At 34.2% G+C, this 18,020-nt stretch overlaps 1 protein-coding gene across 1 annotated transcript; it reads left to right on the top strand.

Moving 5' to 3' along the window:
* Nucleotides 1-760: 760 nt before the first annotated feature.
* Nucleotides 761-12,276, top strand: ZnT41F (Zinc transporter 41F; the record flags this gene model as incomplete). The annotated part of the gene is made up of 8 exons (XM_017625588.1): nucleotides 761-949; nucleotides 1,440-1,602; nucleotides 4,363-4,516; nucleotides 4,893-5,069; nucleotides 7,463-7,568; nucleotides 7,669-7,838; nucleotides 8,318-8,388; nucleotides 11,639-12,276. Coding segments are annotated over 8 exons (1,140 nt in total), but the record flags the coding sequence as incomplete, so codon positions are not given.
* Between the last annotated feature and the right edge of the window lie 5,744 nt (nucleotides 12,277-18,020).

Genomic DNA, 18,020 nt, shown 5'->3' with positions numbered 1-18,020 from the left:
CTGAAGCATTTTAGCCGCGGCATTCGCGCGTTTTCACATTTATTCATTGCCTAAATCCCATTGCCTAAATTGAAATTGCTTGCCACAAGCGCTTTTTGTGTGACTCGGTCAAACATGAATTTGGTGGCCTTTACTTTTCAAAGCAATGCACTCCATTGCACATGTGGGAGGAGGTCTGTGTGTGTGTGCGTGTGTGAGTGCCTCGCATGAATTATGCGCAACAAATTCCGCGGTAGAAAACAAACAAACAAACAAAAAAAAAACAATAGCATTTAGACACATGTGCATACATGCAAAAAATATTAGAACAACAATTTGCGAATATCTGCCAAATTCTTTCGAAATACATAAATTGGAGTTGCATTGGAAATTCCGACGAACAAAAGCAAATATTTCGGTAGCAAATCAAAAATTGCGCGCATTAATAATAGAGTAGCATATACATACATACATATGTATGTATGTACGTATAAACATTTTAGCGCACAAAATTTAAACATTTCACACATGCACACAAATATGCATACATAAACAAGCAAAAATGCATTTATTGCAAAAGCCGACCAAAAATATGCAAATATTATTTATTTATTTATTTATTTATTTATCGCACAGCCATTCATTCGCGCAAATTCGCACAAGCATTTCAAACCGTATCTAGTATATTTATAAATGTAAACAATGAATTTATTGTATTTTTTTTTTGTGTTTTAATAACCATTTCTCACCCCATTCGTATTTGTTATTCTCACACCCACAGAGTGATTACCATGACCATGGCAACCATCAATTTAGCGCAGCTTCCGGTGCCACTGCCACGGCTGCTGACGACGCCGCCTCCACTTGCCATTGCCAATTGCCGGGATTTAGTGCAAATCTGCGTCCAAAATCCACACAAGATGCAAAATTAAAAATTTTATTAGCAATTGCGCTATGTTGTGTTTTCATGGTGAGTAAATCAATCGCAGAAATTGTTTTTTTTTTTTTTTAATGCATATGAAATAAAACTGTGTAACAAAGCGAACGAACCGTGCGAGTGTTGCGGTTCGGCGGCACGTGTCGCTCACTCATATACATACATATGTACATACATACATACGGTGTTAAATTGTTATTGGCAATTGTATGCAGGCTGCATGCGTCGTGCATGGCGTATGCGTAACCTACGTTGGTGCGTGTTTGCCATGTCACTCATACGCCATGCACGCCCGCTGCCATTCGGTCGACCAGTCTCTTCTATTTGGCACTTAATTAATCACAGACCGCGAACGTGTGTGAAGGTAGCCACGCGCGTACATCAGCTATGTATGTTAATATGTATGTATGTAGTTGCCCCAGTGTAGCGCCGTTCAACACGTTTACGCTATAGCAAACCCGCTCGCTTAACTTCTACAGGCGATAAATTTCTATTTCAATTACTATCTATTGTATTTGTGCAGATTGTTGAATTCCTTGGCGGTTATATGGCCGGAAGTTTGGCTATCATGACAGATGCAGCCCACTTGGCGTCCGATTGCATTAGTTTTGTGATTGGTTTGGTGGCAATTTGGCTGGGCGGACGACCGCCTGATGGTCGCATGTCCTTTGGCTATAAACGTATGGGTAAGTATTCGGTGTGGAAGGAAACCAGATTGTTTTTGGGTAATTCAAAGGTGCTTTTTACTAACCAAACGAGCTGTTTATTTTAAAAATTATAACATTTAAGCGCTTCAAAATAAAACTTATATACTTATATGTTTACTTAAAAACTTTGCATATGTACATAATTATCTGGTAATTTTAATACCATGAAATATTTTTAATCATTACACAATGAACATATGTTCATACATATATATATATTGGTTTTTAATGCAAAAATTTAACGTAATAATTTTGTGATTCAAAACCTGGAAACAAATCTTTTCTTTTCCTAATAAAAAAATATATATTATTCTGGCTTTAATTTTTGTATCACTTTTAGTAATTCAAAAATGGCAATGAAAAATTGTTTAGTCATTATACAATGAACATATGTACTTCTAAATCTAACATAATAATTTGGTGACTAAAAACCTGAAAAAATTTTCTTTTGGCTTAAATGCTGATCAGTTTAAAATTGGTCATACATTTTTGGTAAAATAAAAGCTGATGTTTCGGTAATCTTGGCAGTGGAAATTTTTCGTCGTTTAAAAATTGGACATAATTTTATTTTTTTTTATTTAAAAAATAAGCATTAATCTGGCCATAACGTTTAGATCGCTTTTGGTAACTCAAAAATGGTAACATTTAACTTCGCCTAAATTTATGGTTACAACTAAGCGTAATTATCTAGTAATTTGTTTTATTGATTTTGATAACTTAAAACTGTACGTAAATTGTTGGTCATTTGTATTGGACATTAATTTATGCAAATTTCAAATACTTGATAGCCAATAGAAATGTATAGCATAGCAAAAAATAAAGTAGACTTAAAATAAGTTCAGACAGGGCACTAAGCTGTTAATCGAACAGTTAACGAAGTTTTCTCGATTAAGGCGCTAATCGAGCTCAATTTACCATACGAAATTTCAATTCCTAATTGCTCGAGTAGTGCTTAACTGTTGCTTGTGGTCCTGTTTTACAGCTGATATTCCATAAGGGATGGAAAATTTAAATTTCAGTTTGACCTAATTTACGGAAAAACTTTACTTAAAAGTAGATATGTCGCACCCTAAAAACCGCCAGAGCTCAAAATTGCCCAATATTACTTTTTTCTATAAAATTGTTCACAGACCATATGTCTAACGTCTGCCAAATTTTTTCTTCATCACCATCTTCTTTAACTGAAAACATACCATTAAAACTTTTTTTTTTGCTTGATTCACTTGCGCCTCATCAACAGTGGTTTGCTTCTCGTGAACATTTTGAATTTTTTTAGTTGTGGCTTTTTTTGATTTAGGGTGCGATATGTATCTATATATGTGTACATATTAAAGAAAATAAGAGGATAACCTTTCATATTGATACCATATCATCTTCTGCGCTCACATTAAAAAAAATTGGCTATGCAAAGAATCTCTTCGGACAGTTCGGGACAATACAATTTTGTGTTTTTTTTTTTTTTAAGGGGCTTCACTTTTCTCCGAGTTCTTCGATCTCACGTTTTAAAGGAAATATTCGCTGTCTATCTGGCGTAATCAACTGCAATTATGTTACTTTGACCAACCTTTGGTATCATTGTGTGCCCCTTTACAAAGGATGGAGGCTATTGGAGAAGTGAATAAAAATAAAAACTGATTTTGTGAAAAGTCATTTGACTGCGTTCTAAATCCATATAGGGTACATATATACTTTCTTACTAAGTAGAGGCACGATTGTACCAACTTTTCCATCACTGAACACACAAAAGCGGTAGCTCAATTAAAAGGTTAATTGAATCAGTTAATTTCTGTAAGTTAATATTAAAAAGCTTTATAAAGTGAAACTTTCATATAAATTTTTGTTTTTAGAGACATTTAAAGTCTTCTTTATTTTTTGTGAATTTGGGTGTTAATGTTTAAAATCTGGATTTGCAATGACTTTCGTTCATTAATTGTAATAAAGTGTTAGCATAATTTGATGCTAACTAAAAAAACTGATTGCTGATGTGACGCCCTACAGTATCTCCTCAGTGGTGGACCAAACGAGATGAAAGTTTAAATTTTAACCTCAAGTTACTGGGCCGTTGAAAACAAACAAACTGCGGCAATGTGTGCACATAGGACAGCGTCCGGTCGGGACCTCTGTCAGGATCCGCTTGGATCGCTAGCCATAAATATTTTCCGGCATTATAAGTCAAGGCTCTCGCGGGTGCATCCAGTCAGATATTAGTAACAAGATCGTTGTTTAGAATCTAAACTTGTAACTCATTTGGAGATAGCTAATAACCAAGCGACTTAAAAGGGTTTATGGGTTTACTATATACTAATAGTACCATGTCCCTCTTTGAGTCGCATCTGAATACTTCATTCCAGGGCGCCATGATATCTCAGGTAAACTGAGTGCGCATCAGCTGGCCAAGAAAAGTAGCCTCGGGTGGTCTAACCGAAAAAATAGAGAGTGCGATTGCCAGCTTAGTATGTCCTCTTGTGAGCTTTTGTTAGATCTCCGGGACGTTGTTTGCTATGTACAGGGTTGGCACCGCTGCACCAATTTTTAATGCACTTGAGCATTTCATGTACCGCTATTCGAGTAGTATGTCCCACTACTGGTTGAGTGAAAAATTTACATTCTAAATCCCATTTCGTTTTATTTTTTCCTGTAATAAATAAGCTCTATTATAATTCTGCTTCTACATAAATTACACCATTGTCTTAATAGCGTACCTGTTTACATATTAATATATGAATTTTTACTTCCTAGAGGTGATGGGTGCTCTAGCATCAATATTAGGTATTTGGATACTAACCGCAACACTAATTATTGTGGCCATGGAACGATTATACTCCAATGACTTTGATTTGAATGCCAACACAATGATGGTTATATCGGGCATTGGAATTTTAATTAATATCGTGTAAGTACAAATAAACATAAATATGCACAATTGAATTGTGATAAACACAAGTTCAAGAAAATATATATAAATATGTATGTAAGTAATGGCATATCAATACCTAATACAAGGCGGACGTCAGAAAAGCAATAACAAAAAAAAAACATTTAACAATAACCACGCTGCGCATGCTAAAACTTTGCATAATTAACTCAAATATAGCAGCGCATTTTATTAAATCTTTATCGCCGACTCGCTATAAATACTGTTTATTTATTCAATTCTCGTATTTATAAATTATTGCCTCGGTATGTTTTATACCAATACAAAATTCTTTTTGTCTCCTACAAAAGTACACTTTTTATATGCAGAACTTTGGTTTTTGTTTTTATTTCAGCATGGTTTTTGTTCTACATGGCTCCACGTTGGCACACGGCGCTGCTCACGGCCATAGTCATGCACATGCACATGCACATGCACATGCACACTCGCATCCACATAGTCGTGCAGTGGCGAACGACGGTGCTTTGTTGCAAATGAATGGTTCCTACGAATTGAAATACGCAAAAAAATGGTGAGTCAAAAATTGAAATAATAATAAAAATAAACAACTAGCCATTAATTGACTAGGATCGCTATAGTATTCTTATTTAAAATGCGTTTAAAGAAATGGCTATGCGCGATTGTATTGAAACTTTTCACTTGTACATCATCAACGGAACAAAATTATTCTATAAAAATCGGTCTGCGAAAAATGTCAATTCCTTAGCCCGTTAAAGTTCGTCGGCAAGTAGCAGTATCTCACTATTTTCATTCATGCCACACAAGTTTGTGGAAGGCATTACTAAATTTAAAAAATTCTTGATTTTCGTAAACATTTCGGTTGTTGGTCTTTCCGATATGGTAGCTTATGATGTATTATTTATTTTCTTTCTCTTAGTTTCTGTAGTTTGGATCTGCGTCCTCCTGTTTATGGTAGTTAAAGAGCCTCTCCCTTCTTTTGCATATAGTCTGACAACCCAGTTCGTAGCCCACTAGTATCCAGCAGATCTGAATGGAAAGCCTAACCCTTTTAATAGTTTATATGTGAAGTGTTCCCTGAGAGCTCATCATCAAGGATATTTGAGATTTTAGATTTTAGGGAAGGGTAGTTTTTCTCCCTTTGAAGAAATGGCTCTAGCAACTTGTTCGTTCTCATTTTCTGGAAAAATAGCAAGTATATATTATAGTATTTTTAGTGCCCATGTTTAACCCATTTTTACTACACCATTTGCAGTCTTTGTTCAGAGTAGTTGGTCAACTACGATAGACCATATAAGATTACTCAAGCCTGTAGACAGACATCCTTTCGTATCTGAGAATCTGACTCTTACCTGTCCTATAGTGGATGTATGGGTTCTGATTGTCAGGGTACTTACAATCCAGCTGGTATTGGTTGGTCCCATTGGGGACGCGTCGGATCTCAACATAGCCCAATTTAAAAGGGCTGCAGATGTGAAGGCACATTTTGAAGATCGCGTAGGGAGTGTTCGCCTGCTCCAGGTGCTGACGCAGCCAGAGTCATTTTATTTTTTGTCATCATGCGGATTGTTTAGGCTGTGTTTAATGGTAGGCAAGCAGGCTTCAGTTGTTCCTGAAGGATCCATGAGGTCTTTTCAGCAGCTTTAGTGCATTCGAATGCGTTTCTGAAAGGCTTACAAACTTGACGGACATATACATCTTAAATTCTTGTAGGCACTAGAGTTTTCATGGATTTACAAAATTTTAAGAATTTCATAAACTATTTGTCTATATATGTACTTATGTATATGTAGATGTGTTATCTTACATGCATATGAAGGGCATACCCCGCAAAAAAAATTTTCGAACTGATGTCTAAAAAGAGTAATCCGGATTTAGGCTCGAGGCATGGGGTACAATTGGGCACCAATTACTCACAACAAGTGTTTTATGGGAACTCTTCACTTACAGGTGCAATTAGGTCACAAATCGTCTCTAAGCGTTACAATTAAAGATTTAATAACATACGCACTTTGTCACGGAAATTTCATATGCGGCGTTGGCTTGACTATTCACTTAGCAATCCTGAGATCTTCAGTTCAAATCTGAGCTGGCGCAAATTTTTATTTTTATATTTTAAAAGCGACTGCCTAAGGTTTGTGCACTTTTGGCTATAAAGGGGAAGAATTAGTCCCTGCATGCTCGAACAAAAAGCAACAATTCATGCCGAATAAAAAAGCTCAGAATTGGTATTTGTAACAAGTTCCATTGATCCCGGAGTCATCCTGGATTAGTCGCATTTTTGGCAGGGTATGTATGTATTGTCATGTTAATTCTTTACCATTGAATATTACATTTCTTTTTTCCTACTTTCTGGTAAATTCAAATGAATACTTCCACGCATTTGTGTGCGTGCGCGTTCATGTAAATGAAGTTAATTCATGCGGATTCGCGTGCATAATTCAATATTGACTTGTGCATATTTTCGTTTGCAAAAGTGCTTAAAATTGATTTCGCCAGCACTTTTTATGCATTTTCAATGCGCTACACTTTTTCTCTGTTGTTGCATTGATGGATTTTGTTTTTTTATTTGGTATTCCTGCGTTTGTTGTTATCGTTGTTTTTTTTTTGTTATTGTTGCACATGCATAAATGATAATTTTCATTTGTCATTTTTCGTAAAAACTCAATTCATTTTTTTTCACTTGACATACGCTTTATGTCAATAAGCAACACATTTCAATTTGCCTCTAGCGATTTACCAACTTGATTCGTATGGGATTTTTCCTCTTTTAATTATTGTTTCAATTATTTTTGTACACGATTTTTATAGTTTTTCCATTTTCATATACATTTAAGCGCGCCTATTTACCATTAATTATTTTTTGTTTGCATATTTTCACCTCTTTGAATTTTTAATTTTTTTATTTTACAAATTTTTTCATTTCGCACATTTTCGCACCCACAGTGATACCGCAGAAAATCTTAATCTGCGCGCTGCTATGATTCACGTCATTGGCGATTTGGTGCAAAGTGTTGGCGTTTTTCTTGCATCGATATTAATACAAATTTATGTGAGTACATAAATACTTTTATATGATTTAAAATTAAAAAAAATAAAATCTGGACTTTCCATGTTGATTTAATGCACTCATTATCTTTGTTTCCCCACAGCCGAGCGCTAAGTTTGCCGATCCTCTTTGTACAGTTTTGTTCTCCGTAATCGTATTCATGACCACTGTGCGTTTATTCCGCGAATCGGTTGGAATTTTGTTGGATGCTGTGCCCTCGTCGATATCATTAAATAAACTGGAGATGGATTTAATCAGTATTGATGGTGTTAAGTGAGTGCATTTTTGACTTTAATTAGCTCTTTACTTCTAAATTTGCGATCAATATAAGTACATGTATCCATATTAGGGTGGTTCTTAATATATGTATCAACATTTTAATTTTGTATATATATATCTAAGAAAATTTCAAAATTTTAAACACATAAATATATTTAACAAGGTAACAAATTCTGCAAAAAGAATATTTTTTTATTAAATTAAAAAATTTTTGACTTGAAATCTGATAAAATTTACATATTATTGGAACTTTTTTATATAAATTCATACCCACGCTGACCAAAGTCAGCGTTTTGTCCAATTTTTGCGTTAAATAAAATAAATAAATTTTTTTAAACCCCGGTAGCGACTTTTAATTTTATTTTTTTTTTTAATTTTCGTGATATTGATATTTTAGGGACCACTCTGTTATTACATAATACCATGTCTGTATGTATGTACATTTAGATTATTTAACGTTTCTATTTCCACAGAAATGTACATCATCTAAATGTGTGGAGTCACAAAAACAACCACAGTGTCATGATGGCGCACTTGGTCATTGGTATGTAACTAATTATTGAATTCATTCACATATGTGTATATGTAGGTACATACGTACATAGTATGTGTGCATACGTTATAGAATTTTTGTGGTTAAGCTTATCGACTTGGTTACAAAATTATTAAAATTATTAAATTTGAAATTCATCATGCGGGTTCGATTCTCCCAGGCAAATAATTATGTGTTGATTTGTTTTGCCTCAATACATGCAAGAATATATTTGCTTTACAAGATACATACATATGCGTGTAGTCCCTTACAGCGAAAGAAATGAAAATTCATAGAAAAAGAAGATTGCAATGTATTTTCTAATACATGTCCTTCAACTCACCACAGTCTTTCGAAAGACAAAAGCCTTTCGTAAGACAATTGTCAATTCTGGCAGCTATCTTGAAAGCTCTTTATTTACTTTCGGAAGAATAATTAAACGATGTGCTCACGAGAAAGTCGTAACGTTATTCAGTTTGTCTTTTAGCAATAAGTTTTTTTTTTAATTTAAACGAAATTACAAAAGTTTATAGATATATATATATATATTCTTTTAGACAGCAAGTACTAAAAACTAAAGAAAATTTATCAAAAATAAAGGAAAAAATTTAAAATAGCAAGAATATATACCAAAAATAATAAATAAAAAATCCTTTTTCGAAAAATAACTGAAAAACTAAAAGAAAATTAAACTTAAAAATCCTTCTTTTTAAAACAATGAAGTCAGAAAACTAAATTAAAAAGGAAAAACATTAAATAAAAAAGGAAATAAGTTACAAAAATTATGTTAATAAAATTACAAAAAAAAAAATCTTTTTGTTTAAAACAAAATCTAAAAGTTAAAATAAAATTAAATTTAATTAAAAATTAAAGCATTTATGTTCCTAAAAAATGTATGAAATTAAATAAAGGATTTTTCTTTTTAAAACAATATAATGTAATGTAAATGTGTTAAATAAAATAAAAGAAAACACATTTCTAAAAATTTATTAAAATTAGAATTAAATATTTTACTTTTTAACAGAGACCGAGAACAAAAGGTATGCTTGCAACTAAATGTCATTCTAGTAGTTTCTTTCACAATATGAAAAATTTGACATATTATTAAAACCAATTCATGTAAATTTATACACTCTCTGAGTTAAAACAGGTCGAAATACAAATTTTTCTATGTAAAAATTACTAATTTTTTCAAAATCTGGCAGCCATCCATAATTTTTTTTTTTTTTTAGTGAAACTACTTAGCGGCGGTATCGGAAAAATGAGGAGTGAAATTTTTAAAATTGAAAATGTTACATGAGTAAGAAGGAAGATATAGTATAGAAAAGGAGAAAAAGAAAGAAAGCGACGTATGACGGCTATACAAAGCGATAGCACAAACATCTTTAACGCGCATACATACGAGTACCTACATGCATATGTAGGTACATAGACATGTATGTCTGAACGCACGTATGTATATACATTTGTATGTACACTGGCGGCAGAAATAATAGACTAGTCCTACTTTGAAGAGTTTTGACTCATAAAAATTGTTGAATATATTTCTTTTGTTTATTTTATGTTTAATATTTTTTATAAAAGCCTACGTAGTTATACAACAAACATCATATAAATCGCCTTTTAAAACTTTGAACAAAAATTATAAAAATTCGACAAATTTTCAAACTTTTTATTCAGAATTTTTAGATAAATTTTTGGTATAATTTGATTTTTGAGATTTTTTTTTGCTAACGGTGTCACGCATTTTTTCTCATACAAAGTGTGCTCGAAAATTTTTTATAAGGAAGAGAATGCCCAGCATCGTCAACGAAAAAAAATTGTTAAAAATACACCGTATTTTCCAGCCACTTGAAACGTACGCTTTATTATACTAATATTGAATGGGCTACAAAACTGCATACCAAAACTTTTCCTAAAAATCTGAATAAAAAGTTTGAAACTTTGGTTAAAATTTGTCAAATTTCTATAATTTATATGCCGTAAACGTGGCACTGTTGCTCCAACTTGGTAATGTTTTTCTTTAGATAGCACTGTTTGTGGGCCTGTTGAATGAATTTGTGTCTCGATTGTATGAAACATCAAAAAAATTTTATTTTCTGGCAAGTTGTACAACTCGTCGCTACATTAAGGACCATGTTGTACAAATTCATTCTATTTTACGTTTATTTTGTTCACTAAATAATAAAAAATGGATAACTCAGCCGAAATATGTACGTGCTTTCGTTGAATTTTATAAATGTAAGCCGAAACTGCATGTGAAATTGTAAAAAATTAGATTTTACAATGAGACTGCTCGCAATTTTGCAATATTTGTGGGCAAAACGTCCAACTTGATTGCGGATCGGTCTGAACCAACAGTAGCAACGCTTAAGGCTTGCATTATGCCAAAATTATGTGTTTGTTGTAATTCATGCTGGCATGCCAATTCATAAAATCATTTCATGCATTTGAGTAGAAACTGAGTGCATGAACACCGTTTCATGATTTCAATTATACGTGAAATGGAGTTTATGCACTGAGTTTTTACTCAGATCCCGGAAATGATTTCATGAATTTGACTACGCATAAACGTGATAATTGTGAAAGTAAAAAGTTAAAGATAAAAAAAAAATTCGAACCCTGGTAGCGTCCACGAATTTTTTTCATGTTTAAATTTTCATGGATGTCTTTAAGGACCACCCTAATCTCTGTATGTTATTGTGTTTTGTTACATTTTATTTGATTTAAATTTTCTTCACATAGATATTTCAAGTTGATTAAACATTAACTTTATTATGTATATTTTAAATTAATTTCATACAAAACAACTTACTTTCATTTAATTTTACACAACAAGGCAATTAAATTTAAAAACCAAATAAAAGTAATAGTTGAAGAAACTAAAAAAAGTTGCTGGCCGCAGGATTCGATACCGCCGTGCAATTAACTTCAACGTCTGTCTATGCTATAAGTCTTTTAACACCGTTTGCATTCCTACCAAAGCAAGGAAACAACAATTAATTATTTTTAAAACAATTTCCTCTCTCATAACACGACGAAGGCGGTTATACACAATAGCTTGTATTTTGCATTTCAAATCTCTAAATATTGTAATATGTTTATCACCAATATCATCGCCATTCAAAACATTTTTAAGTATATCCTCTTAGCAAAACATATCTACTAATTTATTGGCGATTACGACATTTTACATTTTCTCTAATTGAATTTCAGAGAAATGTGCATAGTTAATATTAGATTTAATTTTATATATTTACAGATTTTCTATCGGACAGCAATACTGTATTGCAACGAGCTACACAAATAGCCTGCGGCCCCAAGTACGATATCAAACATTGCACCATACAAATAGAACGCTTGACTTCATAAGATATGCTATTTCCACCAACAAGTACATACACAAGCAAAACTAAACCAACATGCATGCTTGGATAAACCACTTTAGCAAATGAAATTAAAACTACTAATTAAATCATTAAGTTTATGATTTTTACCGCCAAAGACTGACGCAGCGACCGAATTGACCGTTCGATGCCTTGCCAAAGCAATTAATGCAACTACATGGAGGATGAAATTTAATCCGACCCAAGCAAAAATACTAACGAATGCGGAGGAGGAGTGTGGATGAAGCAAATCAGAAAAAGGCTTACATTCATACTTAAATAAGTATGGGCACATGTGATGCAGAGCAGCCGGTATACATAGTATGTGAAAACCATAGCAGAGATGAAGGATGCTGGTGTACCGTGCGGCTGCTTGCTATTTTACTCAATTCAACTCAGAGTCTATTACAAGCAATTGACAATGTCATTGAATACTGTTCGCTAATTGATCGTAAAATTTATTACCTCTACAACAAGACGCGCATTACTACGCGGCACATTAGGGTGGCCCGAATAAAAATGTAAAGTCGAATTGTTCTATGCCGAAAAACTATAAATATAAAAATTTTAAATAAACAATTGGGTGTTATTATTGGAAGTCTCCTGAAGAGAACCAAAGCTTTTGATCGCAAATATTGATTTTCAAGAATTCTATACCATTTCTACGAAAAGTTGTTTTTTTTTCCATATAAAATATATGAGCTTTGAGCGACCTCTAAATGTTTTTTGATTTCAAAATAAAAATATAGGGGTATATAGGGTTTTTTCGGTATAGACCAATCCTATGGGGTGAGAGTATAAAATTTTCAACTTTACTTTTCCACATGCATTTTTGGACCACCCTAATGCACATACGCGTACACTCATATTTAAATGCCAAGAAAAATAGAGCACGACTTGTACATATTTGCGCACACACCTATGCATATATACTTTTAAGCTACAAATATAATTAAATACTTATTTGGCTATAGCCATTGTTAACTGTCAGCTAGCCAATGTTGATGGAATATTTAAATATTAAAAAGAAACAATAAAAAACCAAAAACAAAATACGAAATACGAAATACAAAATTATCGCAAAAGTGTGAAAATAAAACGTAAATAAACTTTTGTTTGCTTGTTTTATCGCCCGGGATGTAGAAATATACGTACATACGTCGCTAAACAAAAATTAATGCAAGTTTTGTTATTCATAGGTAAACAAAGCTACAGTCAATTTAGAAAACAATTTAAGAAAAAAATACTTATTTGAAATAAATGTAGAGGCTCAATAGATTGTAGTACATCTAACCTTTCATTATTTCAGCTAATTTTTGCACAGATAACTACACACCTACATACATATAAAGCTATTCAAGTTATCGAAAAATTATCTACCTGGTCATAACACAAACGGCAATAACGCAAATTTGTGTTATTTCCCAATAGAATGTGAAATAACACAAATTTGTTTTATTTCATTTCTCGTTGAGCAATAAGACCAACTTTTAAACTTAACAATTGAGTAATAAAGCAAAATAGTGCACATACCTATGTGGGTAGGCACCCAGTTACATTTGACAAAAATTAGTACATGAACAAGTTAAATGGGCGCATTAAACTCTCCGCTTCGACGTCGAGCTCGCGCCCGCGCCCGCGTCCCCCTCCCTTCCCTTCGCAATTATGAACTGGTGGCTAAAACTGAGATTTTGGTATTATTTCCCGTTTAAAAGTGAAATAAAGCAAATTTTTCGTTATTTCCGTTTGTGTTATTTCTCCAACCCCCACCTCCTAAAGATATTATTGCACGCTTAATGAGTTTTGTGGCCCTGTTGATTGCCATCTGTTGCGCCTGAAAAGGGGAAAATTACAGTTAAAAGAGAAGCTACCAAGCTGTTCTCCCCCATCTTTCCTCGAGTTTTGAGCCATCTGTGTTTACATGGATGTACTCGCCACTCGTAGAGCGTCTCGTTTCCACTCTTCCCGTGAGGAAAGGAGAAGGGTCATGAAAGTTATAGTGAAAGCAGGATTCAGCTTTGCATAGTCTGCCATCCCGGGAAAACCTAAAAACTCCGTTAATATCCCACCGTGACCATAACACGACCTTAAGAAATTCAGTGGGGCAAAGACTGCTTTATAGCATGGACAGATAGCAACTTGGGAACCATAATTAACATCGATAATAATAACAGCATTGAAACCCAACGTTGAATCACTCTTGCCAACAAATGCTACTTTGGACTGAGTGGGCCACTTAGAAGTAAAGCCCTCTCCCGACGTACGAAAACCACACTCTATAAGTACGGTGACCATCCGTCCTTTATTTTAAAGGACAGTCCTTTATTTTAACCCCCTGTCCTTTATAACTTTTTTTTCCAAAGTAAAGGACGCCTTTTGTCTTTTATTTCTTAAACTGTCCTTTAAACCAGTTCTGCATGTTTCAGAGGTAAATTTTTAATCTCAGAATATGAAAAATAAAAATGTCCCTTATAAATATAATGAGAACTTTCGCCAGTTTGTTTCGCACCCCACTTGAGGGTTTCTATTTAATCGATAATCTTTGTACAATCTATAAAGAATAGAAAAAGTTGTGCCCAGAATCGTGTTGCACGCTGAGCTTCCAGTTCCACTGAAAGAGAACAATAAACTCCCTGCTGCACGGTGGTTCAAAACTGGCATTCATTCACTCCATTTTGCACTTAATTTGATTAATTTTAATTATTTTTTTTTTATAAAAGCTTACAACATTTGCATGAAACCAGTTTAGCCTGATTTCTGAATTTTAATTTGATTATATTAAATTTTTTAGTGCAAAATGCAGAAAAAGTAGCAATTTTGAAGAAAATGCAGCAAAAAGAAAATTTTGAAAAAAAGGTCGCTTAAGTTATGTTGGCGGTTAGGGTTCGAAATGTTACATAACAAAAACTTGTTGAAAACAATAGTATGGTTCTCCCAAAACAAAAAAATACACAACAAAAATTTTTAAAAATGTCATCAAAAAAATTTTCACCAACATAAATTTTTTTTTTTTTGTTTTTAGTAAAAATTAGTGAAAAATAAAGGCTGTGGGGGATTATGAACATTGAGTTCCAATTTTGAACCACTATGCGTTGGTTTCGTCGTGCAGTATGAATAATGGTAAACGCCCGCAATGGTAGCAAAGGATGGCGAAGTCCTTGAAAAGGATTTGTACTGTAACTTGTAAATATTTAATTTAAATTACGATATGGGCAAGGTACTTTTATCATACTAGTTGTATGTACGTATTCCCAAATCAGTTTGAAAAAAATTCCTTTATTTTACGTTGGTTAATATGGTCACCGTATCTATAAGTCACTCATCATGCCCGTGCTGGTATATGGCGCAGAAGCATTGATAAGATGACAACAACCGATGAGGCGGCTCTTGGAATATTCGACAGAAAGCTTTTGCCGAAAATTTACGGGCCTTTATGCGTTGGCGGCGGCACACACACACAACGATATGGACATAATTCAACGTATTTAAATAAGGCGGCTCCGCTCGCTTGGTCATTTCGTTCGAATGGACCCGACGCTCCAGCTCTTAAAGTATTCAACTCGAAACCCGCTGGTGGTAGCAGAGGAAGAGGGAGGCATCCACTGCGATGGAAATATCAAGTGGAAAAGCACATGGCTTCAATTGGCATCTCCAATTGTCGCCAGCTGGCACAGAAGGGGAGCGAGTGGCGTGCTTTGTTGAGCTCGGCCAAAATCGCTTGGGCGGTTACAGAGCCAAAGAAGAAAAAGATAACAACTTGTAGCTGATTCTGCATTTTGCATTGTCTCCTCTGAAATCAGATTAAAGAAATGATATTATACTCTTAAACAGTCGCCTTTCTTCTGAAATTTCATTTGGTACGAGTTTTCACCGGCTTTTGCCTTAATATTATTACTAGAAAAAGAATACTAAATCCACCATCATCGTTTGAGTGTATCCACCATTTTCTCTGCTGAATAAGTGTTCTATCAATAATTCAAGGGTATTCTGCACATCTGTCAACAACAGTAGGTTCCGTTTCCTACAGGTTCTTATCTGGTATTAAAAGATTCCCTATCTCGCAAACTTTCTGTTGACATTTTCAAACTAAAGTTTTGAATGCACTTTATATCGTATGATACGTCTACGTCTTTTGACCTATCGGCGACGCCTTTCTGCTCTGTTGATGACCTTGAAAAAACAAATTCCACTTCGTCTCTTGAACTGAGTTACCCCAATCATGGCAGCTAGTTGATGTCGCTTTCACTCGTAGGTTTTTCGATGATGAATATACTGCACCAAGAATCTTCAGGCCTATCAGCAAGATTTACTTAATAATGACATTTCTGAAAAGACATATGTGTAGGCGACATCTCTAAGTGGATCAACGAGGACGGTTTTGGGTCAACCCTCCGAAAACAAAACTGGTCTTGAACACAAGAAAAAAAAGACTTTCGCTTTCTCTCTGGCTGTAATAGAAGGAACTACTTTTAATCCCACCTTCAAATCGAAATACTTTGATAGCATTCTGGACTCAAAAATAAATTGAAAAAGGAATGTGGATGAAAGAGTTAAGAAGGGGATCATAGCTCACTACAACTGCAAAGAGGAATTTTGCAAAACATGGAACTGACGCTGTATATCACTACCGGTATACATATATGTATACAAAAGTAGTCCAATTTTTGGATGGGGAAAAAATTTGTATCCTAGAAAAGTTTTTCCCTTTAATATTTGTGATATCTATACCTACTTTCAGTTTTCTACTGCAACTAATACAGGATGCTCAATGCTCTTGAAATGCGCTACTTCATCCCTGTGAAACTGGCAAAAATATTGGTGATTTTTATAAAAAGGTACTGTTGCCATGACAACTGAAGCTTGTGATATTTTTTTAGATAATTTAAATTGGAATTGATCGTAGTTTACTTAGCCAAATGTTTGATTAATATATGTACACAATACTTTAAGAGTAAAATATGAACATCATATGAACATATTCTAAATTTATACTTAGAAACGTAAGGTTTAGTACCAGCACGTCTTTCGGCAAAAGAAAAAATTTTGGAAGGAAAGATCTTTTTTGGACCACTCTAATGTACAACCCAGACATTAGATTAATTGCTAATCAGAGGTCCCTAGCTTGCCAGAAAGCTCTCGAAATTAAAAGCAACAACAAACAATTTGAAAACGGATAGGTCGCATATGCGCCGGCATATCAGAAGCAATGAAAAGCGTACCTAAGGAGGGGCTTAATATGATTTATCACCTCGCTGCCAATACGATTTCCGGCCATATTTTTTTTGAATTGTAATTTATACTTTAGAGAAGGCTTTTACTTTGTAGCACAGTTCCCGACGGAAAAGACGATATCTTCATCGATTGCCAAGTGAAATCGGAATTTGTACGGAAATTTCGTGCCGCGTTGGCATCACTGGGTAATCTCAGTGCTACTCTTTGCTTAGTTTCGGACGTTTTATCTAAAGGGCAACTGTTAAGGTGGTCAAAAACGGCACTCAGATGTATATAAATATGGCCGAGAACTCTATAGAGGGCACTCAGCTAATGATCGTAACTCAAACAAATACCGGCGAGTTTTCTGTGCAGAAACTGAAGCGATTAGAATGGGGAAACACGGATTGGCCACTTTTTGTGTCATTGTCCGGATTTGCAGTTGAGCTGACTCAACCGTCTGGGGTCACGTTTTCCATCAGTCTCAGATATCAAAGGTAGAATATTCGCAGCTCTTTAATTTCATTTGGGATATATGGTAGTTTAGAGAGTTATTTATTTGTTTGTATATGGATTTAGCTCTGCCTGTTCTTTGTAAAATCAACCACTTTTAAGAGAACGAGCTTCCTTCTGGTATTACTCATGGAGGGCAATTACAATAGGCAACCATGCCTTCGAGTGGATATATAGAATATTCCACGGCCTCCTAACCTAACTTACCATCACTTTTCGACTATTCAAGGATATGTAAGTATGCGGGGAGGCATAATTTTTAGGAATTAATATTTATACGACACTGAGTGGACGCACTTGTCGTGGCATACTGCATCACCATCGAATGAAAATATCATAAATTTATTTAGTATTGTGCCAAATAAAAAATTGTATGTGATGCTTGCAATTTTTTGTTTTATTTTCTGCGAATAAGTGGATATTATCGGAAAAAGCTGCAGCGCACAATTTATAATAAGCAAAGCGAAGCGCAGAAGCGTTAAATAGCAATGAGGCAACATTAATTAAAAGGATACAAGTTATTAATCATATTTT

The sequence above is a fragment of the Rhagoletis zephyria genome, unplaced genomic scaffold, assembly GCF_001687245.7.
Source record: "Rhagoletis zephyria isolate East Lansing unplaced genomic scaffold, Rhagoletis_zephyria_1.1 Rzeph_scaffold_04118, whole genome shotgun sequence".
NCBI classification, from domain to species: domain Eukaryota; kingdom Metazoa; phylum Arthropoda; class Insecta; order Diptera; family Tephritidae; genus Rhagoletis; species Rhagoletis zephyria.
This window is presented reverse-complemented; position numbering and strand designations above follow the sequence as displayed.